At 54.9% G+C, this 26117-nt stretch overlaps 13 protein-coding genes across 13 annotated transcripts; 5 read left to right on the top strand and 8 right to left on the bottom strand.

Annotated features, from left to right (window-relative positions):
• Positions 1–1358: 1358 nt before the first annotated feature.
• On the top strand, positions 1359–4869 carry PpBr36_04898 (uncharacterized protein; the record flags this gene model as incomplete). Its single annotated transcript, XM_029892056.1, has 3 exons — positions 1359–1748; positions 1814–2494; positions 2581–4869. The coding sequence occupies 3 exons, from the start codon at positions 1359–1361 to the stop codon at positions 4867–4869; spliced, it is 3360 nt and encodes a 1119-aa protein (XP_029749118.1).
• Positions 4870–5258: 389 nt separating this feature from the next.
• PpBr36_04897 (uncharacterized protein) lies at positions 5259–7219 on the bottom strand (the record flags this gene model as incomplete). Its single annotated transcript, XM_029892055.1, has 4 exons — positions 5259–5427; positions 5532–5992; positions 6090–6823; positions 6973–7219. 4 exons carry the CDS (start codon positions 7217–7219, stop codon positions 5259–5261), a joined length of 1611 nt encoding a protein of 536 aa, XP_029749121.1.
• A 695-nt stretch (positions 7220–7914) lies between these two features.
• PpBr36_04896 (uncharacterized protein) lies at positions 7915–9127 on the bottom strand (the record flags this gene model as incomplete). Its single annotated transcript, XM_029892054.1, has 2 exons — positions 7915–8970; positions 9077–9127. 2 exons carry the CDS (start codon positions 9125–9127, stop codon positions 7915–7917), a joined length of 1107 nt encoding a protein of 368 aa, XP_029749122.1.
• Positions 9128–9910: 783 nt separating this feature from the next.
• On the top strand, positions 9911–10931 carry PpBr36_04895 (uncharacterized protein; the record flags this gene model as incomplete). The annotated part of the gene is made up of 2 exons (XM_029892053.1): positions 9911–10016; positions 10093–10931. The coding sequence occupies 2 exons, from the start codon at positions 9911–9913 to the stop codon at positions 10929–10931; spliced, it is 945 nt and encodes a 314-aa protein (XP_029749119.1).
• Positions 10932–11560: 629 nt separating this feature from the next.
• PpBr36_04894 (uncharacterized protein) lies at positions 11561–12278 on the bottom strand (the record flags this gene model as incomplete). The annotated part of the gene is made up of 2 exons (XM_029892052.1): positions 11561–11636; positions 11686–12278. The coding sequence occupies 2 exons, from the start codon at positions 12276–12278 to the stop codon at positions 11561–11563; spliced, it is 669 nt and encodes a 222-aa protein (XP_029749120.1).
• Positions 12279–12342: 64 nt separating this feature from the next.
• On the bottom strand, positions 12343–15433 carry PpBr36_04893 (uncharacterized protein; the record flags this gene model as incomplete). The annotated part of the gene is made up of 3 exons (XM_029892051.1): positions 15164–15433; positions 14283–15000; positions 12343–14141 (listed from the first exon to the last, which is right to left on the bottom strand). The coding sequence occupies exons 1-3, from the start codon at positions 15329–15331 to the stop codon at positions 12343–12345; spliced, it is 2685 nt and encodes an 894-aa protein (XP_029749125.1). The 5' UTR covers positions 15332–15433.
• Positions 15434–16354: 921 nt separating this feature from the next.
• On the bottom strand, positions 16355–18032 carry PpBr36_04892 (uncharacterized protein; the record flags this gene model as incomplete). The annotated part of the gene is made up of 2 exons (XM_029892050.1): positions 16355–17933; positions 18004–18032. The coding sequence occupies 2 exons, from the start codon at positions 18030–18032 to the stop codon at positions 16355–16357; spliced, it is 1608 nt and encodes a 535-aa protein (XP_029749126.1).
• An 864-nt stretch (positions 18033–18896) lies between these two features.
• PpBr36_04891 (uncharacterized protein) lies at positions 18897–19643 on the top strand (the record flags this gene model as incomplete). The annotated part of the gene is made up of 1 exon (XM_029892049.1): positions 18897–19643. One exon carries the CDS (start codon positions 18897–18899, stop codon positions 19641–19643), a length of 747 nt encoding a protein of 248 aa, XP_029749123.1.
• Positions 19644–20441: 798 nt separating this feature from the next.
• Positions 20442–22151, top strand: PpBr36_04890 (uncharacterized protein; the record flags this gene model as incomplete). Its single annotated transcript, XM_029892048.1, has 1 exon — positions 20442–22151. The coding sequence occupies one exon, from the start codon at positions 20442–20444 to the stop codon at positions 22149–22151; it is 1710 nt and encodes a 569-aa protein (XP_029749124.1).
• Positions 22152–22615: 464 nt separating this feature from the next.
• On the bottom strand, positions 22616–22993 carry PpBr36_04889 (uncharacterized protein; the record flags this gene model as incomplete). The annotated part of the gene is made up of 1 exon (XM_029892047.1): positions 22616–22993. The coding sequence occupies one exon, from the start codon at positions 22991–22993 to the stop codon at positions 22616–22618; it is 378 nt and encodes a 125-aa protein (XP_029749893.1).
• Positions 22994–23452: 459 nt separating this feature from the next.
• Positions 23453–24367, bottom strand: PpBr36_04888 (uncharacterized protein; the record flags this gene model as incomplete). The annotated part of the gene is made up of 1 exon (XM_029892046.1): positions 23453–24367. The coding sequence occupies one exon, from the start codon at positions 24365–24367 to the stop codon at positions 23453–23455; it is 915 nt and encodes a 304-aa protein (XP_029749892.1).
• A 673-nt stretch (positions 24368–25040) lies between these two features.
• On the top strand, positions 25041–25795 carry PpBr36_04886 (uncharacterized protein; the record flags this gene model as incomplete). The annotated part of the gene is made up of 2 exons (XM_029892044.1): positions 25041–25061; positions 25166–25795. The coding sequence occupies 2 exons, from the start codon at positions 25041–25043 to the stop codon at positions 25793–25795; spliced, it is 651 nt and encodes a 216-aa protein (XP_029749910.1).
• Positions 25103–25741, bottom strand: PpBr36_04887 (uncharacterized protein; the record flags this gene model as incomplete). The annotated part of the gene is made up of 2 exons (XM_029892045.1): positions 25478–25741; positions 25103–25423 (listed from the first exon to the last, which is right to left on the bottom strand). The coding sequence occupies exons 1-2, from the start codon at positions 25685–25687 to the stop codon at positions 25103–25105; spliced, it is 531 nt and encodes a 176-aa protein (XP_029749912.1). The 5' UTR covers positions 25688–25741.
• Positions 25796–26117: the final 322 nt, after the last annotated feature.

Below are 26117 nucleotides of genomic sequence, written 5' to 3'. Positions count from 1 at the left end.
AATCATATGGGTCATTCAACGCTTAGTAACTCTTCCCGAGCTGTTGTTTTGTTTTCGAACCTTCAGCTCTGGATTGGTATACTAGCAACACGTTCCGTTGGCTTTTCCCGGCCCAACCTCTTTTTCGAAATACCATCGTTCTGGTATTTTCCCATTCCCGTCTACTTTTGGCATCTGTTCGTCGGTGTGCCTAGAAGTGTTACACAGGCCTGATCAGGTTTACTTCGGCACTATTAATCAGCGCCCTCAGCCTAGCCCATAGCCGGTCAGCTTGCGATGACTAGGCGAACCAAGCAAGTTGCGGGTTCAGGGATGGCTTTTTGGGGGTTTGAACGGCTTGTATAGCCTCATTTAGTTGGCGAGCAACGCTGAAAATGGCATTTTGAATGCTTGACGTGTTTGGGTGACAAGAGAACAACAATGCATGCCAAGAGCTGAAAATATCACTTTCCTATCTGTCCTATGCTATATTTTTGTGTACGACCATTGAATGAGCAAGCAATCGATGTATTTAGCCCACATATCGATTGGGTCATGTGCTTGTGTCTTGATGGTTTCAGCTGTCCTGAATGCCGTTCATGATCTGCAATTGCGGCAGAGGGAGACCTAGGATCTTCGAAGCGACCCTTCCTTGGAAACCGCGTTGTGGGTCTAGAAGATTTCTCGAACATTTCTCAACGGCGGCCCTACCCATTTATAATCACTGCTATCTCGGTTATTCATTCACTGTAGCCCCTTTAACTACTATGAATTGCTGCTTGTCTGAAAACAAAGAAGTCTTTGGAGAGGCAAAATAGTGGTCTCCTTGCTACAAATATATTAAAGTTTGGTAGTCCCAAAGTGAATCCGACATTTAGATGTCCACTCCACTGCCGGCAGCGTGGTTCGAGGATGACATGGATCATCATCCCTGCTGTCATCAACGGTGGACAGCTCTACAGTAGCTTCCTTTTTGGTGGGTCATGTCATGTCAGAGGTAGCGAAACTCGCGGCCCGCGGGGCTTTCTTATACGCTCTGTGGTAGGCGGGTTTACGCACGCATCATCCTTCTTACTAAATTCGGCAAGTAGCCGTCCGGCTGGATACATATAAACTCCACTGCTAATCTGCGTATAGACTCCATACGGTATAACCCCTGGTATCAGTTTTATCCTCGGAATTTTGGGCCTTTGATCAAAAACGACTTCTGAATCATCCCGATCTTACGCATTTCAAAGTCGATGCTGACCAGCCCACTCATTGCTTGTTGCGTATTTCCCGAGTGCTTGCATTTTTGCAAGAACACTTCGCATCCTTGAAGCGGGGCTTCATTGTTTCAGTGGTCTATGAGATAGAGACTTGTTCTTGTTTCTATAAACATGGCAGCGACTCAGTCCCCAAATCGGGCGTCTTTTGGGATGTCTCTCTCGTCGACAGTTTTGGGAAGACACTTGCAGGCTGCGATGCCTTTCCTTGCCGAAGACAGCCAAAAGTCCCAGGGCATAGTGCCCATCCCTGACGCCCAGGGCCCGATTCCGTTTCTTGGTTCAGTCCCCCTCCTAGACCCAGAGATACCAGCACAATCACTTCAGCATATCACCCGGAAATATGGGGAGATCTTCCGCTTTGTGATTCCAGGCAAGCCATCGCCCATAGTTGTTTCAAGCTATGAGCTAGTCAACGAGCTCTGTGACGAGAAGCGGTTCAGGAAGAAGGTTGGAGCAGCGCTCAAGGGGCTTCGGGAAGCTATTCACGACGGTCTGTTTACGGTGAGTGTCTGGCTTCCTTGACAAGTAGACTTCCGGTCTAATTTTGTCGAATTGCTTGACTGCAGGCTTATAACGATGAACCAAACTGGGGTATCGCACATCGCATCCTTATGCCAGCTTTTGGGCCGATGGCAATCAAGGGAATGTTTGACGAGATGCATGATGTAGCTTCCCAAATGGTCCTCAAGTGGGCAAGACATGGGTCAACAACACCCATTATGGTATCTGACGACTTTACACGTCTGACGCTCGACACTATCGCTCTCTGCTCAATGGGTTACCGTTTCAACTCCTTCTATCATGACAGCATGCATGAGTTCGTTGAGGCCATGACTTCCTGGCTGAAGGAAGCGGGAACTAGAACTCGCCGGCTGCTTCCGGATGTTTTCTACCGGACGATCGACCAAAAATGGCACGAGGATGGCAAAATCTTGAGGAGGACCGCTGACGAGGTACTGAAAGCACGCAAGGAGAATCCTTCGGAACGCAAAGACCTTCTTTCGGCCATGATTGATGGGGTAGACCCCAAGACGGGCGGGAAACTGAGTGATAGCAGCATTATCGACAACCTCATTACATTCTTGATCGCTGGCCACGAGACCACGTCCGGCCTGCTCGCGTTTGCATTTCATCTCCTGCTCAAAAACCCCACCGCATACCGCAAGGCTCAGCAGGAAGTGGACGATCTCTGTGGCCGGGAACCGATAACAGTCGAGCATCTGTCAAAGATGCCGTACATCACGGCGGTTAGTTACCTTTCATGGTTAACTCACTCGTGTTATGGCACTATGTTGGTCGTGGACTGTGGCGACTAACATGACTTTTGTTGCAGGTTCTCCGCGAAACACTCCGACTGCATTCGACCATCCCCATGTTTGTTGTCGAGGCACATGAGGATACTGTGGTAGGGGGCAAATACCCTGTGGCCAAAGAAGAACCGATTTTGCTCATGCTCTTGGAATCACACCGCGACCCCAAGGTATACGGCGACGATGCTGAGGAGTTCAAGCCCGAGCGGATGCTTGATGAACATTTTGAGCGTCGGAACCGCGAATTCCCCAACTGTTGGAAGCCCTTTGGTAATGGCATGAGAGCATGCATCGGACGCGCCTTCGCCTGGCAAGAGGCTCTTCTCATCACCGCGATGCTGCTGCAAAACTTCAACTTTGTCATGCACGACCCCGCGTATCAGTTGAGCATCAAGGAGAACCTGACTCTGAAGCCTGGCAACTTTTACATGCGCGCGATTCTACGAAACAACATGTCACCGACGGAACTTGAGCGCTCGATCTCGGGCGTCGCACCTGTCAGCAACAAAACGTCGCCGCGCAAGGCGACACGAGCACCAAGCCCAGATCCGAAGGACGGGGGCATTCCCATGAGCATTTATTACGGCTCCAACAGCGGCACCTGCGAGTCTCTGGCCCACAAGCTCGCCGCTGACGCGTCAGCCCAGGGCTTCACGGCCGAGACGGTCGATGTGCTTGATGCCGCCAACCAGAAGCTGCCCGCCGGAAACAAGGGCCCCGTGGTCCTCATCACGGCATCATACGAGGGCCTCCCGCCCGACAACGCCAAGCATTTCGTCGAATGGCTCGAGAACCTCAAGGGAGCCGAGGAGCTCGTCGACACGAGCTACGCCGTGTTTGGCTGCGGCCACCACGACTGGACAAAGACCTTTCACCGCATACCGAAGCTTGTCGACGAGAAGCTGGCCGAGCACGGCGCGGTCCGGCTGGCACCCCTGGGAGTGTCGGACGCCGCGCAGGGCGACATTTTTGTCGACTTTGAGACCTGGGAGTTTGAGACGCTGTGGCCCGCCCTGGCCGACACGTACAAGACCGAGGCGGAGAAGAAGCAGGACGCGGCCACGACGGACCTTAAAGCAGCGCTGTCGCAGCTCAGCGTCGAGGTGTCGCACCCGCGCGCCGCGGACCTGCGCCAGGACGTCGGCGAGGCCGTGGTCGTTGCCGCGCATGACCTGACAGCTCCCGGCGCGTCGCCGAAGCGCCACATGGAGATCCGCCTGCCCAAGACGGGCGGGCGCGCTCACTACTCGGCCGGCGACTACCTCGCCGTGCTGCCGATGAACCCGAAGCCGACGGTGGAGCGGGCGATGCGCCGATTTGGCCTGGCCTGGGACGCACACGTCACCATCCGATCGGGCGGGCGCACGACGCTCCCAACGGGGACGCCCGTCTCGGCGCGCGAAGTCCTCAGCTCGTACGTCGAGCTGACGCAACCGGCGACCAAGCGCGGCATCACCGTGCTGGCCGAGGCCGTCACCGACCCCGCCGCGGAGCAGGTCAAGTCGGCGCTCCTGGACCTGGCGGGCGAGTGCTACCCGACCGAAGTCAGCGCCAAGCGCGTCAGCATCCTGGACCTGCTGGAGCGGTTCCCAGCGTGCGCGGTGTCGTTCGGGACGTTCCTGGCGCTGCTGCCGCCGATGCGCGTGCGGCAGTACTCCATCTCGTCGTCGCCGCTGTGGAACGACGAGCATGCGACGCTGACGTACTCGGTCTTCTCTGCGCCGTCGCTCGCCGACCCCGCAAGGACGCACATCGGCGTCGCCAGCAGCTACCTGGCCGGCCTGGCCGAGGGCGACCACCTGCACGTGGCGCTGCGGCCGTCGCACGCCGCGTTTCGTCTGCCGCCGCCCGAGGTGCCCGTGGTCTGCGTCTGCGCCGGGTCCGGCATGGCGCCCTTCCGCGCGTTTGCGCAGGAGCGGGCCGCGCTGGCCGCGGCGGGGCGCAAGGTCGCGCCCTTGCTGCTGTTTTTTGGCTGCCGCGAACCCGGCGTCGACGACCTGTACCGCGAGGAGCTGGAGGAATGGCAGGCCAGGGGCCGGGTGTCGGTGCGGCGGGCGTACAGCCGGAAGACGGAGGAGAGCGAGGGGTGCAGATATGTCCAGGACCGGCTGCTGAAGGATCGGGCCGATGTCGAGAGTCTCTGGAGCCAGGGGGCCAAGGTCTTTGTCTGCGGCAGCCGCGAGGTCGCCGAAGGTGTCAAGGAGGCCATGTTCAAGATTGCGGCTGCGAAGGACGAGGGTAGCAGCGAGGAGGTGCAGGCTTGGTATGAGGGCGTGAGGAATGTGCGGTACGCCTCTGATGTTTTTGATTGAAAGTTGCGAATATTGTTTTTGCGCTTGCTGTATGAAAGCCGGCGAAGAGATTTGTTTAATGTTGACGTTTGATGTTGTGGGTAAAGCCTTGATATGTGGTAATCACTGCTCATGTCTTGAATGTACAAAGACCAAAGACTGAATTTTATTTTCCTAGAATTTTATTTTCCTATTCAACTTCCAACATGTTTTTTTTTCACCCTTGCACCTTGCAATCGTCATTTCTTTCCTTTTTCATTACATGCTAAACTCCATTCCCACATGATGCGTTTGGATACTAGCAGTAGAGTCTACAGTAGTCTAGTGCTGGTCCATGCGAATATTGCGATTGAAAACTCGCCAGTTCTCACACACCTCCCTACATTTTCGTGACTACAACGGCCTCAAGTTCATGAGACAACTATATGCGTAGCGACATTGCCATATATGGTCTGCAGCGTGATCTTTTCATGGTCATACGTCACGTAGTCGGCAGTCATCCTGTCATCCAAGCGAGCCCGGGGCAGAACGCAGAGAGCCATCATGGCAGTCATGATAAAGAGCTCACACATGGCGAGGCTGGTCCAAACGAGCAAGAAATAAAGTTAGCAGCCATGGTAGTAAAGCGAGAAGAAGACAGGGCTGCAACGGTTGCAAACCAAATCAGGGATCGTGGAACTCACTTCTCTCCAATGCAAGCCCGGCTACCTCGTCCAAATGTGAGCAGAAACTTTTTCAACTCCTCGTTGGTTCCAGTCATGTTGCCGTCGCTGTCTCTCACCAGCCACCGCTCGGGGCGGAACTCTGAAGGATCTTGGAAGATGGTCGGGTCGTAGTGGGTCGTTATGGTCGACATGCCGATGGTGAAGCCGCGGGGGATGGTGAGAGGCGTCGCTTCCGCTGCCGAACCGTGACCGCCGCGGGGGATATACACCAGGTCCTCGAGGGGCGCGACGCGGCTCGAACGGGCGACGATGGGTGGGCTGTGACGGAGCGCCTCGTGGATGAGGGCCCATAGGTAGGGGCGCCGCTCGAGTTCGGTCCATTTGAGCGCCGTGGGGTCTAGTCCGGCGAGGTCTGCTGTTAGGGCGGCCTTGACCTCGGGTCGTGCGAGGATGTGGTATGTGATGATGGCTAGAGCTGCCTACATAAGGCGGCCATTGATGGGTTGTGTCAGCCGGGCATGAATGGCAGGTTGTGCTTGGAATACGATACATTTCACACATGTCGGCCAAACTTACGGATGTTGTCTCAGTGCCCGCCGTCAAGAGGACCATCGCCTCGCCCCCGAGTCGGAACATGTCCATCTCGACTCCTGGTGCGGCTTCGGACTTAGTGTCCATTCCTCCCCTCAGCAGGATCGGAAACATGCGGTCGTTCTGCACATCATCGGCTGCAGACTTGAGCAGGTCAGGGATGGTGACATTCATGAGCTCGTTCAGCGCCCTGACGTTGGTGCTGAACAACCCGGCCAGCGTGGGCGTGACGGTGGCCGCCCACCTGGCCCAGGCGTTATGCTTGATCAGGTAGACCATGTCGGTGATCATCTCGGTCCAGGTGGCCAGGTTCGGCGTCCAGGCCTCCTGCATCTCGACGAAGCCGAGGGGCCTGCCCAGCGCGTGCAAAAAGACGACGTCGGCCGTGAAGCAGTTGAAGGCGTCCCTAACGTTGAACGACTTGCCGCGACGGTCCGAGAGGAGCATCTTGTCGACGACCATCAAGGCCAGACGGTGCACTTCGTCCTCGAACCGAAAGACCTGGGCGCGGCTGAAGAAACGGCTCATTGGGGCGCGGCGGGCACGGTGCAGCGCCTGGGGTCCCGTAACGATGGCCGTGTGCGGAAGCGCGCCGGAAACCAGCGTGTTGCACAAGTGTTGGGGTTTGTCACGGACCTGGCTCTGGCTGCCATAGAGAGTGTTGGCAAAGTATGGATCGCTGCAGTGCACCTCATCGTGGCCTATGCGGACGATGGGGCCTACCGTTGGGTTGTTGGAACGTCTTGGTGTTAGTTGGTCCTCGTGAAGATTAACAGTGGCGGCGGGAAATGGGAACCGATGCAAGTGAGCACCGGTGAGTGTTGGGGAACTCGAAAAAAAAAAGAATAATCGAGCCAAGATTGTTTACCATATCGAGCATGCATCTCCGCGACTTTATGCATGTACCGTCCATCGCACAACCAGTCCCAGTATGCTTCATAGAGGCGTCCGACCCTGGCGATCTTGGGGCCGGGAATGTGGGCGAGAGGATGGAAGGGAGATATCTGGTAGGCCCAGACAAGTAGCTGGTAGAGAATCAGAGCAGCAGCAATATAGGCTGCAGCCATTGTTGTTGTTGGGACCGCCTGGCCCAAATGGACCAAGATGCCGCCCATTGTTGAGCTCTGCAGGTCTTGCAAGCAGTGTATATAAATTTTGTGTATGTAAATGACAATGGATCGGCTTAAATCCCATACAGGCGGCACTTATGGGGCATCATGCAGACGTGGAGTGGAAAATGAGTGAGAGGAAAACCCGATTGAATTATACTCAACCTTCGCCCAGAGTCCAGACTAGGACGGTACAGCGCCGAGCAATTCAAGTGAGGAGAGAGTGGCACAAATACATGCAAGTGTGTCTTACATGCTGCTTAGGGCCATGCGAATATAGCGTCATGTTTGCCTTAATAGCAAGGATAGTCTCGCCATTGAGAAAACACGGCATGTACCACTAACGCTAGATTGCAAAAAAAGGTTCCCCTATAGTTTAGCCTATGACGGGGTTGCCTTTTTCAGCAGGTGACACTAAATCCTATAGTCTTGCCTGTCAGCATGAGACACATGGAGCAAAATTGTTTGTTAATTAGTTGCTTCGATATGTCTTTACGCATGTGTCTGTGGTGCGGAGAATATCAGATATCAGATATCAGATAAGAATATGTCGCGGCCCCCGGTGTCCGTCAAGCATCCATATTGTACCTACCCTGCACTGTCGCCTGGTCGGAAATCGGGTTTGGGGGATGAGGGTTAGGGTGAGCTCACTTTTTCAAGCAACCAAGGAAACCACAACATTCTAACCTGGAACCCATCATTCATTCTTCCACCACCTTCACCACCAACCTCCCCTTCATGGAACTCGTCTGGTACATGTCTACAATGTCAGGGATCTTGTCAAATGACACGGCAGTTACATGAGAACGCACGCCCGCACTCTCGACTAGATCTATCATCCTTTGGGTCGACGCCTTGCTCGCGACATAACTACCCCGCACCGTCAACTCTCGAAAGACCAATGCGCTCGAGTCGAACCTCCATTCCTCTGGGGGTAGGCCAAGCACGCCCAGGAATCCCCCGATCCTGAGCATTTTGAGCCCCCACGCGTTTGCAGGCAACGAATCGGTGCACACAATCGCCGCAGCCAAACCCTCGCCGTCACTCAATTGCAGGATCTGCGCCTCGGCCTCTTCGGGCGTGGACGAATCCACCACGAGGAATGGTTTCAACGTATCCGGGACCTCCATTGCAAGCTGCCGTCCCGCAGCCCTGCCGTCCACAGCGACGACGCGAAACCCCTTGGCGGCCGCGAACTGCACACCCAGGTGCCCGAGCCCTCCGATGCCCACGACACCCACAACGTCGCCCCTGGTCAGATGGCTCGTCACCTTCTCCAGAGACCCCCACACCGTTGCGCCCGCGCACATCAGCGGCGCCGCCTGCTCTAGCGACAGCGCGTCGGGCAATTTGACGGTGGTGGCCGGGTCTGCGACCATGTATTCCGCAAAGGCGCCGTCGTGCTGGAAGCCTGCAGTCTCGCGTTTGTCGCAAAACCTAGGATCCAACCCTCCCTGACCAGGTTCTTGCAGTGTCCGTTTTGAGAGGCCACAGCCACTGCAAGTGCCGCAGGCGTTTTTGAAGTTGAGAACTCCCACCCTGTCCCCGACCTGCCAGCTCCCCAAGGCTCGCTCCCCGACTTGCACGATTACTCCGGCTGGTTCGTGCGAAGGAGTCATGCCCAGCGGAGATCTGAATTGGCCCTGCAGTGCCTGCAGGTCCGAGTGGCAGAAGCCTGCTGCGTGGATCCGGACGAGGAGCTCATGTGGTCTGATGGTTGGGACGGGCTTTGAGGTGATGCAGTACGGCTTGCCGTACTGTTGTTGATGTGTGACGCGAGTGCGTTCGATTCGTTAGCATCCCGAATGTTTTGAGTCTCATGCGATGGGATGGTCTACTGTGTGAAATTGTCGTGCTCATTACCTCTGATATTGTTGCTGCCTTCATGTGCTGTGGCATATTTTTAGGGGCCATCATGACAGGCTTAAGTCGGGTGGGTTTCCACGATTTCGCTCGCGCCTTTGCAGTCGTGCTACGAATCGCCTTTATATGTACCGTAAATCAATGCATGTCTTGAAGTCCTGATCCAGTCACATCTTTTTTATTAATAAACAATTTTCACCTTTTACCACATACGTCAGTTTGACGTGCCCTACGATTGAATAGTTATTTCTCCAGTTGATAACCACCTACCTACTCCTGTCGAACGCCTCTGCTCCTGAGGTGTGTTCCCCGCTCGCCGAGCCAAGCGCTAATTTATAGTTGGAACTCGGACGACTCGCAAGGTAACGTTGCAAGCTACAGCGATTGCACCCAAACAGAGCTATGTCGGTGATTCTGTCTCTTGACTGAAGTATCAAAGCTCAGAAGACAGACAGCCTGAGGTTTGAGAGTTGTCTGATTGCTCAGCGATTTTGAATCTAAACAGGAACCCTGTTAGAGATGTGATTGGCTATAGCCTCAACCCGAACAGCTGCAATACTCCTCATGAGCTTGCGGGGTAACTGATATTCCTCTCCAACAACTCAACTCCAAAACAAGATGAAGTATACTATGCCTACACTATCTCCCACCCAACAAAACGTAATCCGTAATCGCAGCAACAACCCCACCTATAAACACCATCAAGGGGTCTTATCTCTCAGCCAAGTTTGGCCCTACACACCGTAGCTAGAGTATTTGCCTGAATACGCCAATATTCCCTCCAATCATCTCCATACGCATACCCATCACCAAAGCATCTCGTACCAAAAAGAAATGGGCAAGAAGCGGGTTCTCGTCAGTTATGGCGTCGACGTCGATGCGGTCGCTGGCTGGCTGGGCTCGTATGGCGGCGAGGACTCGTCCAACGACATTAGCAGAGGTACTCACCACAAACATGGGGCCCGTTGTATGTATGAATTGAGGGACCACAGCTGATGGATCGCGTTGGATCAAAGGGTACTTTGCCGGCACCATCGGCACGCAGCGTGTCCTGAAGTTCTTGGCCAAGTACGACATCAAGGCGACGTGGTTCATCCCCGGCCACAGCCTCGAAACCTTCCCGGAGGACATGGCGGCAGTGCGTGACGCAGGGCACGAGATTGGTCTGCACGGCTACTCGCACGAGAACCCAACCGACATGACCATCGACCAGCAGCGCGACGTGCTCGACAGGACGTACCGCATGCTGACCGAGTTCAACCACGGCAAGCCGCCGCGCGGCAGCGTCGCACCGTGGTGGGAGACGAGCAAGGAAGGGGCGCAGCTCCTGCTCGACTACGGGATCGAGTACGACCACAGCATGAGCCACCACGACTGCCAAGCCTACTACCTCCGGACGGGCGACGATTGGACCAAGATCGACTACAAGACCCGGGCAAAGGACTGGATGAAGCCGCTGGTCAAGGGCCAGGAGACGGGCCTGGTCGAGATCCCCGCAAACTGGTACCTGGACGACCTGCCTCCCATGATGTTCATCAAGGCGGCGCCCAACAGCCACGGGTTCGTCAACGCGCGCGACGTCGAGGCCATATGGAAGGACCACTTTGACTACTTTTACCGAGAGCACGACGAGTTCATATTGCCCATCACCATCCACCCGGACGTCTCGGGCAGGCCGCACGCCATCCTGATGCACGAGAGGCTGATTGAGCACATGAAGAGCCACGAGGGCGTCGAGTTTGTCACCATGGAGCAGATTTGCGACGAGTTCAAGAGCAAGAACTCGCCCCCGGCCGGAGCAATCATGCCCGCGCCGCCCGGCGAGATGTTGAAGAAACCTCCAGTGTGGCAGTGATTCTTTTTTTTTTTTTTTTTTGTTACGGGTTGTCTACTCTTGTCCTGATAGTAATTAAAATGCTATGTTGTCGCAATGCTCTGATTTGCGTTGTTTGGTCGCTCTATCAAAACTGATAACATGGGAACCTTTCTCATGTTCCTTGCAGCACTGCACTCCATACTCGCCATCATCTCCACGCCGGCCAGTAGCTAATCTCGCGAACCATGAAAGAGAATTACCTGGTTTGCCTGCGTCATGTCGTAGGATTTGAGGAGTTGGGGGATACAGTTAAAGTTACATCCTTGTATTTGGAGTCAACCACACACCCCCCTAAAGCACTTATGACTAGCCCTCTCGTATGAAGCTGCTCACCTGTAAAGCGTTCCGTCCAACACGCAACTTGGAGTCTACCCAGGATTAAGGATTCTTGTTTAGCGTCCTTCCCCGGCATTGATGATTTTAGCCCGGAATTCCTGGGGCATAGAGTTGAAGGATATCATTCTTATCGAGTGTGGGTTCGTCGGTTCGGCCTTGATTTGTCGGCACAGATAAGACAGATTCTTGGTTAATGGTGGCAGTTTTCTTGCATAAATTACTAGCTGCCTCGGGAGTACAACGGTCATGGTCTGTCTACGCATGTAGAGGTTTTACCACTGGCCATCCCATTTTTTCGTTACAGCATTCAGACGGCGCTTTGGAGTCTCCGTTGGCTGTCTGCGTTCCCTGTAAAAGCAAAAGAAAACAAAAAACATCGTCTCCTTTTGTATAGCACTTTACTAGCCTTATCTCGACCATATGGCAGCCGGCAACGAAAAAAGACGCCGGCGATCCCATAACGCCTGCAGGATCCCGGAACAACAGTCGCAGCAGCTCCAGCATGGACGGTGTCAAGACCGGCAGCCTCAAAGACCAGAATGAAGTCTTTAAGCGAGGTGAGGGCCTCACAGGCTTTCGCACCGTCGGCTGAGTGCGCGCCTCGGTGATCTTCCTGAAGGTCATCTTCGCCACGGGCGTGTCACCATCCCATCGGCCATGTACGTGCTCGGGGCCATCTCGGGGGAGGCCATCAACGTGCTCGGCTGGCAGTTCCTCAACACGTACTGCGCCGTAATCCAGGGCAACTCCCGCTACAGCCAGGCCGGGTGCCACAGCATCGCCGACATGGCGCACGTGGTCGGCGGGGCCCTGGCTGCGCGAGGCCTTCGGGGTTCTGTTCCTGGCCACGTTTGCCATGGTCGGCGCGTGAGGCGTCTTTGGGTCCAGCGTGGCCCTCAACGCGCTCAGCGACCACACGCCGTCTGCACAAACTGGTTCATGGCAGTGGCGATCGTCTCCGTCTTCGTCCTCGCCTGCACCCAGCGGCATGTCGGTCGTCTCGTTTCTGCTCGCCTACTGATCAATTCTTCGCATCTTGTGGACACCGCCTGGATCAAGTAGGCAAACTCAACCCAGCAGGATCACCACTTCGTGTAAGCAGCTCCCTATACTTCTCCAAGCTCTGTCCTATAAAGTTTATAAACTTCCACTGCGCATTCTTCCGGAAGAGATGTGCCCAGATCCGCAAGACGTCCAGTCCCAGCTGGGCAGGGTCCTTCAGAGCTGCCCCTACTCTTACGCCGTCGTGATCGATCCCGCCGCCGCCGCCGCCGTCGTCGAAATCCACAACCGCATACGCCTCCTCGACAATCGTGCCCACCCAACGCACGATCCTCTCCTCGCTATCTGTCAGCACGGCCCCGCCTCCGCCGCCCTTGAGGTCCTCCCCGACGCTCCTTAGCCACTTCGACAGCAGGACGGCGCACTCCAGCCCGGCAAGGCTGTGCCGCACGCTCCAGAAGAAGGCCTGGCTGCGGGCAACGCGGTCGACGCCGAGCCGTACGGGGATCCCCAGCATGTGCGCCGCGTACAGCAGCGCCGAGATGACGCCGCCGTCGCCCCGACCGACCCCAGGCGAGCGCATCAGCGCCCCCGCCACGACGGCCGGGTCGCGGCTGTCGAGCCGTCTGTGCGGCCCCAGGTGGCAGTGGAGACGGGCATAGGCCAGCCCGACCAGCGCCGAGGACGTGAAGGGTATCGGCCCGTTGTCGTTGTTCGGGTCCAGCGACGACTCGGGCGCCTGTTGCCAGCCGGAGGTCCAGGCTCGCAGGGCCCGCTCCAGCTTGTCGACCTCGTCCGGCGGCAGGGGGGAAGACGGCGAGGAGGAAAGGGTGGGGAGGGAGAGGTCGCGGAGGATGTGGATGCGCTGCAGCAGGCCGTGCAGGAGGAGGTAGTTTCCCAGCGGGGTCGGAATCGGGTCGAGCGGTTGCGGTGGCGTGCTCGCCCCCGAGCTGGAGCCTCCGTTGCTGGAGTTGGTGTTGGTGCTGCTGTGACGGAGGAGCTGGCCGAGCGCTTCTTGGAAGAAGAGCTGCTCCTTGACGACCTCGGCCCTTGCTCGGCACCACGCTGCCGCCGTCGGGGCCTTCCACTCGGGCGTGCTGCAGGGTAGACGCAGTCCGACCTCGTTGCTGCGAAGAACCGGGTAGACGTCGTAGGCGATGCTGTGCGTGTGTAGGAAAGAAAAGGATATCAGCTTGCTACGTCGAGCGGATTCTTGCCTGACCCATTCCCGCCACGCCTTGTCCTCGTCCTCACCATCATCAACACCGTCGGGGCTGTTGGTAGCAGTAGTGTTGGATACATCTTGTACTGGGTCGTGGCTGATGCCGCTTTCCCGTAGGAGCTGGGCAAGAACGGTCTGCAGTGCGAACGCCTCTCGCACCAGCGACACCTTGGGCTCCCAGGTCGCGAATCCCATGAGCGTGACCAGAGCCCTGACCATCTCGGTCCTGTCATCCTCATCATCTTTGCCCTCCTTCCCCCCGCTGGTCCAGTGAGAACCACTCCCGCGCCGCAGCTGCAACCTGTGCAGGGCTATTGCCTTGCCAGCAAAAAACAACCGCTCGGCTACCCGGTGCTCAAAGCAGTACTGAGCTCCTACCGCAGTGATGCTGAGTATCAGCTCCAGGGGGTGGTCTAGGATGCGCCATGTGGGTAGGTGGATGAAGGGCATGTGGCTGTGAAACCCTTCGAAGAATGAAGTCACGTATCGTGTCAGAGCATGTCGAGACGGGATGCGGAATGACGTGTCTGGGAGGACGGAGCGAAGATCCTCTAGCGAAGTCAAAAGGTGTGTCCGTTGCTCTTCGGTCACCCGGAGCGGGTGAGCATCGGCGTTAAGGGGACGAGGAGCTGTTGCGCATGGGCGGTGAAAGGAGAATGTTAGTTGTAGTCGAGTGTTATTTTTTTTTTTTTTTTTTTTTTTTTTTTTTTTTTTTTAAAAAAAAAAAAAAAAAAAAAAAAAAAAAGCATCTTCTTGGTACCTGTACCTACCAAGCTCCTGCAGTGTTGCAGTCATCCGACTGGCAGTAGGTGCAGACGGGAGCCACGTGGCAAACGGCGTCCTTGCTCCCGCTCTGGGATCGGGCCTGGCTGGCACCTGGCCAGTCATGACAGTGGCATGTCCATCATCGGGAGACTGACAAGACTCGGCATCCATGTCGTCATCTACATGCTCACCGTCTCCGTCCGCTCCAGAACCACCCGTGTGCAAGTACGGGCTCCATTCTGCACGTAGCCCCATCCCGTCCAAGAAGTGGGCAAAGTCGCGGAACTGAACATCTACACCGAGGCCACCACCATCTGCGGCCATATAATGAGATGGCAGGAATCCATTCTGTGCAAAGCCAGGGCCCGATGTCACGAACCCATTGGCTGGTGGTTGCGGATGCTGGCCTGGAAGAGTGTACAATGGCGCCTGTTGGGGCTGCACTTGGACCTGCATCGGTTGCGGCCAGCCCTCGACGCTCAATCCGGACAGCGATATGGCAGCCGCCAGATCCGCATGAGCGGGATCCATGTCCGGTCCCAAGTCAGACACAGGCCCCACATCTCTAGATCCCTTTGTGCCGCTGCCGTCCGGAGAACTCGTAGCTTCAGCCTGGTCATCGCCATCGTTCCCAGCTGCCTCGCCCTCGTGCAGAGTAATCCGCTGATGGCGGGTGAGGAGGTCGCGGCGGGTAAAAGCCGCGCCGCAGATACAGATGAAGGGCTTTTCTTTGGTGTCTGATCACAAACACGCCCCCGGCTTATGCACACCCCATGGGTTGAAACCCCCATGCGCCATACCTAGACTTTTAGTCTCTATCCCCAAACCTCATGAAGAGCTTGGCAGGCGGCAAATAAAATGGGGTAAGAAACTAACGCGTCCTCACGTGTCGCTCCAAGTGCTCGGTTCGCTTAAAGGTTCGTCCGCAGTGTGGGCATGAACGGGAACTGCCGCCGTCCGCGGCACGCCGTCTCTGTCGACGGCGGACTGCTGCGCCTTGCGCTGGTGAACCGGATGTTATTGGAGCAATTGACGAGGCTCTTTGGGGCAGCATCTTGGGATGACGCCGCTGATGTCTCGGCTGGTTGTGGCGATGGAGGAACTGGTGGAGGTTGGAGATATTGGAGTGAAGAAGCGGGAGGGGGAATAGCGACGAATCTGGGCGAGGGAATTTGGAGATTAACAAAGTTGACTGACTCCAACCTGGATGGTCTCCAAACGTTATCCGATCAGCGGGGTAGTATTGGAGATCTTCGAGTTGGAGTGTTTGAGTCGTGGATCCCTCGATAGTGATGTCACGGACCAATCTCCTCCGTCTCTATTGCTATCCGTATCTCTTGCGTATGGAGTATGATAGTTAAGCTTAGTTGGACAGCTGAAGTACCTCCAAAGCTACAACAGCAGCCCAGCTCTGCATCGGTGACAGCCCTCAAAAACTAGCAGCAATAGTATCAAAGTTCCTGGGTTGGCTCTCGTAAATGGAGCAGGGGAGAACTCAGGTGGTGTCTTGACCCTAACCCTCGGCTCTCCATTCTCCATTCCTTCTGCGTCGCAGTAAGGGATACCCTTGAGTCCTAACCCTGACAAGTACCTCCCATAAACTGTCTGATCATCACACAGGACGCCGTCAAGGCCATCAGGTCGTCCACCCAGATGTTTTATGCGCAAAAGGCGATATAATCTCACCACTGCTCATGGAATCGCTCTTTCGTCAATGCAGTGTATTGCACATCCAAAGTTGCCATCATTAACATGACGTGTGCGGAAGATCTCGATTACGCGATCGAGGACACCCGCGTGCAAGATCCTGATTAGCAAACATTTGCCCGTTGTGGCCGCCATCCTCCCTTGGATGAATTGCGGTGCCCTCGTGACTGGCTGAGCGGATAGAAGGCCAGTGGCAAATTCCAGGGGGAATGGGTGAAGCGTTAATCCAAACACCGCACGCAAGAAGGATAAGAAGTTTTAGTTGGGAAGTTGACTAATCTGTCGCTATGTGCTCATCTTGAACCTTTTGACTTGAGCGGCGCTATCCTGAAAAGTTTTAGTGAATTGCTGGCTGCATGCTTTGCTTTGGTTACGGACAGCCCGAAGTCGCCGTTGCGGCCGTTCCAAACGCCTTCTCCCATGCCCACCCGACCTTGAGCACCTTGTTCTCTTCCCACAGACCAGAAACAATCTGCATACCCACTGGCAAATTCACGGCTGTGTTGTCGACTGCTGGCAGCGTACCGACTGGAATTGTCAAGGCCGGGTGACCAGTGACGTTGAATATGGCCGTGTTACTCGTCAGTCCGATAGTGGGCTCGAAAGACTTGAGAACAGAGCCCCTGATGCCATGTCTTGGCGCTACAAAAGGCGTGGTCGGCATCACCAGAATGTCGTATGTGGCAAGCACATCTTGATACGCGTCTCGAATCTGCCGGCCGATATTGACTACCTTGCCGTATAAGCCAGGGAACTTGTCGGCGAGGTACATGCCATTGATGACGGTGTTTTTGGTTGAGTGAAACATCTTCTGAAAGTTGTCATCAGTCCACGGCAGTCTCGCTTGTTCAAACTCGGTGAGACCCAAGCCCCTACGGCCTGTTGCTTTCCCCATGATAGCCAGAGACCCTGCTATCCGTTGTTGGATTGTCCAAATCGACGGTCCTTCAAGATGCAGAGGAACGGAAACCTGCTCAACGTTTGCTCCGAGCTTTTCGAGTTTGTGAGCAGCGGCCAAGACCATTGCGGCGACTTCAGGTCGCATGACACTGCATTCGAAGCCCTCCTTCACAAGACCGACTCTGATGCCGGCAAGAGGTTTATCTGATGGTGTATTTCTCAGTGTCTCAAGGAAGTTGTACGACCCAGGACGCCCAGCACCCAGGGATCGATCATCAATCCCATCATACCCGGCAATGACGTCAAGACAGGCGGCAACGTCCTCCACCGACATCGCAATAGGGCCCGCGTGGTCATCGATGGCATCCCCGGTCGAGAAACCGGTAAACGGAACAAGTCCATGAGTGGGCTTGAGCCCCACGCAACCGCACAGCGCTGAGGGCACACGGATACTTCCGCCCTGGTCAGTGCCGATGCAAATGTTGACGCTGCCAGCCGCAACAAGAGCTGCGCCACCCGACGTGCTCCCACCGGCAGAGTAGCCGACTGCATGGGGATTGTCGATGGTGCCCTGCGCAGAGGTGAATGAAGCCGTTGAGTTGCAAAAATGCTCGCAGGTTGATGTACCAAGAATGTCGGCGCCAGCCTCCAGTAGCCTCGTCACTACAGTCGCATCGGTACTCGGCGTCCACGGTGGCAGTGCATCGGACCCGAGGAGCTGTGGGACGCCGGCAACAGCAATACAGTCTTTCAGACAGACCGTCTTGGCTTTGACGGCAGATTGTGCAGACCGGTCGCCCTGGATCAGGAACCGATGTGCCCATGCGACGCCGAACTCCTGCTCCTTGGAATCTGGCCGGCGAACGTGCTGGCGGGGGAAGCGTTTGGTGTCAGGGACGGGCTGGTAGTCTGGCAGAGCGGAGATACGCTCCGCAACCTCGTGAACTCCGGCCAGAAGTAGAGTGTAGTCTGCCGATTCTGAAGACGGGATAGTCAGGCCGTAGGGTGCGAGGAGAGCCTCGACATCGCCTGGTTTGATAGGGTTGTTTCTGTGTGGTTTTCTCGGTTAAAGAAGTGACAATAGACGTTACTTTGAATGACGCTCTTGACTTGACATACTCTGACACGTCTTTGAAGAAAACCGACATGGTGATGACTGTTCTGGTATTCACGTGACCGACCAACCGACCGACTTGCAACCGTAACCAAGACCAATGTTTCCTTTCCGACGAGAGCTGGAGATATACTAGTCGAGGTTCAAGCCCATGTTGTGGTGGGGATCAGCCTGAAGCTGTTTACCCTTGGGCTCACATGCTGACCGAGATAGCAATTTTAGGCATTTCGGGGTCTCTGCAGCTTACGTTGTGCAATTTGACCCCAACCAAGTGTGCTGGAGAGGTGGAGGTACTCAAAGGTACTGTAGTGAGACCCTAACCCCGGGCGAACCTGCTGGTCTCAGCCAAGTTCACGCTGCAAGCTTGTGTTTTCCGTCGAAATTGGCTGCTCAGCTAGTTACCTGCGTGCTGTCGTCATGTCGACTCTCGTATGCTGAACTGGCTTCTCATCAAACAAGTTTCACCCAGTCTGTCAACCAGAGAATCAATTGAGGCATTTCTGTACAAGAGTAGAAGCATGACGCGCTTCACGCCAGAGGTGAGAATTGAGAGAGTCGTCTGACACCAATGGGTGGCAGACAGTGAACTGGGAGGCAAGTGAAGGCAACAAAGGTGACAGACCAGGGAGGAGCCTAGTGGGGCCACTCACTATCAGCGGACAAATTGCAGCACCTCCCCGCAATCGCGTTAATCCAACCCCGCAGCCGCGTCAATGCAATCACAGTACTGTAATTGTTTGAAGGCGCGTCTAGGCTAGACTGGACGATCTTTGGCTAAAAAGCTTTCCCACCAAGTCACAAACCTGCACCAAAACACACGTCGACGACCACCCGCGCCGCCGCCCGCCGAGGGCATTCGTGTGATGCCATCCGACCGCCGATCATTCTCATACCTAGCATGGCGCTCCCACTGCCGCCCGGGCTGACGCCATCCGAAGTCGCTTTCCTGTGCGAAAACGAGCTTGTAACCATTGTGCCCCGCCAACGCCTCGAGTCAATCCCTCTTATACAAGGCTCGACGCCGGCCCTGCGGCCACCGCACCGCGCGACCCTGCCGCTCTGGCTGGCTCTCCTGCTCAAGAAGCAGCGGCGCGCCAACATTATTGCCCCGCCATGGATGCACCCAGCGTCCCTGCAGCAGATTATCCAGCACGAAACGCACACCGACCCTGTTGCCTTTAGCCCGCCGCCTCCACCGCCCTCGCGCTCCGACGGCAGGGGCGGGGCCAGGAGGGCAAACGTCGTCGGCAGTACAATTCTCAGTCCGCCCTTCTTACCCTCCTGCACCGCAGAAAGCCCGGCCGGCTATCTACCCTACCATTGGCTCGAAATGGCCGAGATCCTGCTGGCCCACGCGCCCGACGACATGCCCGCATCCGCCGGCGAGGTTCGGGGCCTGATCAGGGATCTGGTCGAGGTACGGGCTGCAAAAATGAGGGCCAGCTCCGGTGACGTGGAGGGGTTTGGCGGCGGCGTCATGTCATTGCGGGGTGTGGGAGGAGCAGAACTTGCCGAAAACCGCGGCTTCGTGCTGGGCGTCGTTGACGGCGTGAGGAAGCTCGGTGCCAGTACTGAAGCTACGAGGAGGGAAGAGGAGGAGGCGGGACGTGAAGATGAAGAGAGCGACGAGGATATGGGTATTTGAGCACTATGGATTGGAGCGACTCAACATTGCCACCCGTTATTGCGGGAAGCATCGAGCGAGACATTGTGCAACCGATACTGGCCGTGCGTGCTTCCGTGCGCACTTGTCTGATCTATCCCTTGTCAAACTATAAGCAATTTGATACCCATGGAACTAGATTAACACTACCCTCCCCTTGCTCACACAGTTAGGGGAAGTAATGTACCAGAGAAAAAGAAAACAACCACGAGCAGTCACTGACGAACCTTACAAAAGGTTCAAGCCCACAAGGATATTCCACTCAATGTGCATTTGGTCGAGATTCGGCCAAGGAACCGCAAAACTCAGGATTTGAAGTCTCAGTTGTGGCTGTGTGTGTTCACTGCAAGCCTACAGTCTATTGTTTCTCCCCAATGGATTTGAGGAGCTTCATGTTCCAAACATTTCTTTTGAACTCAGCAAGACAACTTGTGCCGCAAGAATACCTAAATCACGCTACCAACCTTTGAGAACAGTCAGCAAGGGCGCGCGGTCAGGATAAACACATCAAAGTCTTACATCAGATTACGCATCCCTTGGTACAAATGTTTATTTGGTCAACCTTTGGAATCTTAGGATCTCGAAGAATGCCTTTTGATTGTTATCTTCGGCGTCAACATCTTTCAAGTCACGATTGATATCAGCCTCAATTATCTACCCAGCTAAGTATCTTTACTGTGCCTTCTCCGGTCTCCCCACTGACGGTTCCCAGCATATTCACCCTTGTCCAGATCAATTGAACGGGACTAAGCACATTGATGAGTAGATTTCAGAGCCAAGATGTACGACTGTGAAAATGATGATCGAGCTCTCAACATGATTCCTGTCCTCTCCGTTCCGGCCGAGATATGGATAGACATCGCGGGCCACCTTGGCTGGAATTGTCAGTTCGAGCAGAGCTGCGGGTGTAAGAGGGAGCATGTCTACGAGCCTGGTCAGCAAACCGGTCTCAGGAATCTATGCTTGGCGTCGCGAACATTCAGGGCAATCTTCCAACCCTTTCTCTATCACCAACTCAATGTCAAATTGATGTTTTCGCTCAGTAACAGCAAGACATTCAGTGTTGGCGCTTGCAACAGGATCAAGAACCTTGTCCGGACTCTTTCAAAACGTCCTGATCTTGCAGAACACGTGAAGATCCTGACCTTTTGTGCACAATCGCACAACATTGTTGCAACAAGTCAGGCGTTGCATATGGCAGGGCCGTTTCCGCCGCTACCCAACCTTGCCCACCTACGATGGCCTTCGGATCTGGAATTGAACCCTGGCAAGATATTTGCCAATCAGCAGTGGGGAAAGCTCGAGAGCCTCCATGTAGGCAACACATGCGACCGCGACGGCTGGAATGCGAAGCCTCGATCAGGAGTCTTCGAGGATCTGGGAGAATTGTACGCGAAGAGCTCGACGATTTCTGCGCTCACGTTCAGGCAACACTTTGGAGTCAGGCTCGACGAACCCGGAACTTTGCGGCTGCGCAACGTAACCAAGGCTCACATGATCGATCCCATGATCACCGCAGTTGAGTTGAAACACGTCTTGAAGGGACTGGTCTCCCTTCAGAACTTTCGATGGACTTGTACGGGCGAAATGATCGACTGCGATGCTTGGCGTGCCTACCGTGGTCGAGGGCAAGCTGTTCTCCCGTCTGTACATCACCACGATCATCAAATTTATGGCGTGAATGCAAATCACTACTGGCCGTACGTGAGCGACCTACTCGAAGCGTTGAGTCCGCACTGCAACAGGCTAGAGATGCTCGATATCAATGCCCCACAGTTCTATATTGCGCCACAACACATTTCCCACGGCGAGGGCACCTTTTCCAAATTCGCCTGCACCTCTCTAAAGCAGTTCAAAAGCCTCCGAAGCCTCAAGATCGGCATTACGTCAATCTACCCCTGCGTGCTGCGCCATTTCTCTGCCACAAGGCATCTGCCAGAGATGTGGCAGCCCTATATGCATCGAGACGGTTTGAGCAGCGGCAAAGACGTGAGCATATACGCCACCAGCCTGTACGCCGACGGGCTTCCTCCTCTTCTCGAGGAGCTGACCGTCTCGGAGTACGAAGTGGTCCCAGTATCCGCGATGGTAGGCGAGGACCTGCACAGGCTTGCGTCGGCAAAGAAGCAGCACCTCCCGAATCTTCGCAGAGTCGCCGTTTCGCTCGTCGGCTCACTGCGCACCATCCCAGGCGACGTCTTTGGCGCCAAGCAAGCTTTGGCAGAGTTGGGTGTTGAGCTGACTGTGAACACGCTAAGTCCCACGTTGCGGGAGTTTCGGTCAGGAAATGAGGACGGGGATAGGATTCCTGATGAATTTACATGGGCCAACTACCAAGCAGCGCATTTGATTCTAAACAAGGACGAAACTGTCAGCAGCGTTCGCGATATGCTTCGGGATATAAGAGCTTATGAGCCCGAGGCGGGTCGAGCAGCGGAGATCTACTTGCAGACACAAATGGCCAACGAGATTGTCTGGGATGAGAATTGACAGTTCGATACGAAGGTCGTGGATTGAGCCAGTGGCTAATGCACAATGTAAATCCAAATTTCCATCTTCGCTTTTTATTGCCCTCTGCCAGCGGCTGCTCATCCAGACAAGGTGTCGGCATCATTACTGATAGCCGTCTATCATAAGGCTGAGAGGAAATACTCGTTAATCATCAATGGAGACAATCAGGCTGGACATGGCGCATCCAGCTGTAGTGCAATAGGTCCCGTCTGTGAGAGGCTCTGTTTTATAATCAGGTTCGACTACTTTCTATAGGAGATTTTCATGTCTTTCTTTTGCTCTCTCTTCTCTTTTTGCTTCTCCATGAGTGCCTAGGGAAGCAAAAGTACCAACAAGTAGTTCCACGATCGCATTTATAGGCGCAATATAGTCTGGTGGCTCGACTACACCCGTGGACTCCAGCTCAACCCTTTTCTCTGCTCCTCTGAGATCCGAGCTTGTGGTCATCTCGGAGTCCCTGGCCCTCGGTAGGCAGGCGGAGGCTGTTCCAAATCCCGAAGCATTTGAGATAGATGCATGTCCGACCGCGGGTCGTCGTCCGCGATGCCGTATTCGGAATGCGACACACTAATCTCCCCGACCCGGGGCTCCAAGGAGTAGGGAGGGAGGCCTGATTGCCTCTGTGTGCGCCGGCTTCTGGCGGTAGTCCGGGTGGTGCCGGTGGTGTCCCACGCGCGGGCGATGGCTCTTGCACGGCGTGGGCCCCGTTCGTAGTTGGCGAACCAGAGGAGAAGTCGGAACCGACAGATGCCGGCTAGGATCATAAATCCAGAAAAGATGGTCAGCATCACAATGACGGCGATGTTGAAGCTTGCGGTCATTGTGCTGAATGGATGCTAGTATAATATTTGTAAAAAGAAAAAAAAAAAAAACCATTGATGTGTCGCTCAAACAACAGCAAGAAGATCACAAAAAAGGGAGAGAAATTTTCTCTCGTCTTTCCTCCCATACCTACCAGGAATTTCAGGATTTATAGCTGGCACATCATAATGCAGATCAACAAGCTCACCATGGGTGCGTCAATAACATGCATCCGCGCAGTCATGCTGCCATGCACGCCGTAAAGTTCCAACCTCCTGTATTAATCATGACTATTTACCGCTCAGCAAGCCAAAGTCTAAAGACAGATACAAAAGAATACACAAAACAACCCGTAACCAAGACGACCCAAGCCAGCTCGAAATGCCTTGAACCGCTGATAATCTGCCCGTCTTCGAACACTGACAGTCGTCTTTGGAAATCCGGTCATCGCTTCCCATCCACGAACAATGATCCCGCTTTTACTCGTCCAGTGTAAGAATGCTTGACAAGGCCCGACGTCTCGAATGCATCCTTGGGGCGCTGGAGGGTGCCCGCCGGCTGGGGTAAGCGCCCGGGACGTGTGCGGTGGGTGCTTCAGTGGGCGGAAATATGCTGGTGGCGACGGTGGTAGGTGCTCGACGGCTCGAATACATGCTCGAGACATCTGTGGTGGTTCGACGGCTCGAACGTGAGCTCGAGGCAGCTGTTGTGCTTGGTCGCCGACTCGAACGCGAGCCCGTGGCAGCTGTGCTCGGCCGACGGCTCGGTGGACGGGTCCGAGGCTTGCTTGAGACGTTTGCAAGTTCCTCCTCCAGTCTCTGCTCCTTGAGACACTGCTTGACGTGCTTCTGTATGTCTGGGTCGATCTGTTCGTAAAGCTCCTCCTGGACCTCCAGCGGAAGCGAGTCCCAAAGCTGCTTTCGAAGCTGTCGCGGAAGTGGTTCCGGGGCCTTGTCTCCATGTCTCTTGTGGTTCTTGTTCTCGGCGTGGTCCCAGATCTGTTGTTGAACCTCCCGCGGGAGCTGTGGGAACTGTTGCGGAAGCTGTCGCAGAAGCTTGGGTTTGCTCTTCGCTCTCGGATGATCCGAATGCACTGATTGTGGCGCACGAGGTCGTCTGGGGGCCAGCTCTTTGACTTCCTGGGTTGGTTGGTCTCCTTCATCTGGTTCATCTCCTTCTTCCTCTGCGTCTCCTTCCTCGCCCTCCGGCTGCGGCTCGGGGCCGGCCTCGAGATCATCCTCCGCCTTTGACTTCTTGGGGCACATTATACGCCAGACGGTGAACGCGATGGCAACAACTGCGGCAAAGCTCAAGACGCCGATGATGATGCCGAATGTCTTCTGGTCTCCTCCATTGCCCTCGGGATAGGGGTATGGCGACTCCGATTCCGACATGGTGATGAATGATGCTGGTGACGTTTGATCGCAATGACTTGGTAATGGCGAATTTGCTCAGGAGTCTGGGTTTTTTTGGTATGAGGATATGTAATGCTTTGATATGGAGGAGGAGCATGTTTGATAGCAGGCGGGAGTAAGTCGATACACAGGAAGGGGAGGGCGGAATATATAGCCAGGTTTCCAAAGATGATTTATTAACTTTAGCAAACCTGATGCAGCGCATAGTCTCGCGTCTGGAAGGAGCTAACACACCAGCAAATGCATGCAGGTTAGGTATTCTTTGCCAGGGCCCAGTCATCTTTATAGGGCGATGTGGACTAATGTGTTGGTGCCCTTCAAAGGTAGCTTGCTCAAACTTATTTGCTCCTGCATCAAAAGCCACATGCATAGGTGAGTTCTGTTTCGATTTTCTTTGACACATGTGACTTGGGTGGTTGATGCAGCATTCAGGAGGCGAAACTTTATGGAAATGGAGAAAAAAAGAGAAAGAAGAAGAAAAAAAAAACCAACATCATTCCACATACCGCACGCAGCAGGTTTTCCATGGTACATACCTGAATCCCTGCATCACCCAGGTCGACATACCTTTCCACCATTAACAAACAACTCGGGCATTCATCACGTGCAAACACGACACAGGGCGCAGACCGATATGCCCTGAAGCCTCGCTATGGCACCACTCAGTGCTTTTGTGACTTGGAATATAAAGCCTCGGGATAGTGTTGGTCGCTTTCACACGACAGCGAGTTGTTGAACCTTTGTGTACTGCCGTATCTTCTGACATCCGATTCGCAGACTGAACAGCGATACCCTATCAGGGTCCCAAGCTTCGGCGGCGATTACATCTTCCACACCACGAGCCAGCAGGTGTTCGAATTCCTCGAAGCCGGCAACGGATACTGCCAGATCCCCGAAGACTGGCACGCCGCCGCCAACCTCCCGCACGTCCCCTGCATCAGGTCCCTCGGCGTCGCCAATCTGACCTGGTATTCCATCGCCAAGCTCTTCATCGGCTTTACCATGTTCATGATAATCACCTTGCTCATCTGTTGGCTATGCGGCCGAATGGGGTGGTGCTTCCGCCAGCCCCGTGCAACCACCAGACACGATCAGGGGGCGGAGCTGAGAATGCTCGGCGCCAACAGCTCGCGGGTGCGGCAGCAGGAACAGCAGCATGTTCTGGCTGGAGATCAGGAAGCCGATGGAGGTATCGCCACTTTTAGGCTCAGAGATTGGCGAAACCGCTATTTTCATCGAGCCGGATATGGACTGCCGGACACGAATAGCAACATGCCCCATGCGCCATCGCAGACTCATGCGGTTTCGTGGAGGAGACGAATCAGTGTTAGGATCACCGCTTTTCGGAGGACTCTACAAACTCGTCCGGTTGGAAGAACTGGGAACAACATTGAGAGAACTTTGTGATTAGTTTGGAGACAATCAAGAGAAGCCACTTGGCTGAAGATGCTCTACCGATTTGAAGCTGTAGGGTAAGCCTATTTTGGGCTAGACCACCCCAATGCTTGCTTGTTCTAAAGAGCATCCTCGACATTGCATACTGCTCCTGCGCTGACGACAGTTCCAAGAATGCAAATCCCTCTTATCTCACGTGGAAATATCCCGCCGACTCCCGTGGGGAACCTATGCGTGGTTTCTGCAATAAAGTGGATGTAGTATTCCTTGCCAAGACCAAAAGAGCCAAACGCCGTCTTCGGCCAGGCCGTCACCCACTTCGCCAAGAATATGC

The sequence above is a fragment of the Pyricularia pennisetigena genome, chromosome 6, assembly GCF_004337985.1.
Source record: "Pyricularia pennisetigena strain Br36 chromosome 6, whole genome shotgun sequence".
Lineage (NCBI taxonomy): Eukaryota > Fungi > Ascomycota > Sordariomycetes > Magnaporthales > Pyriculariaceae > Pyricularia > Pyricularia pennisetigena.
The sequence above is the reverse complement of the archived record's forward strand: the minus strand, read 5'-3'. Positions and strand labels throughout refer to the sequence as shown.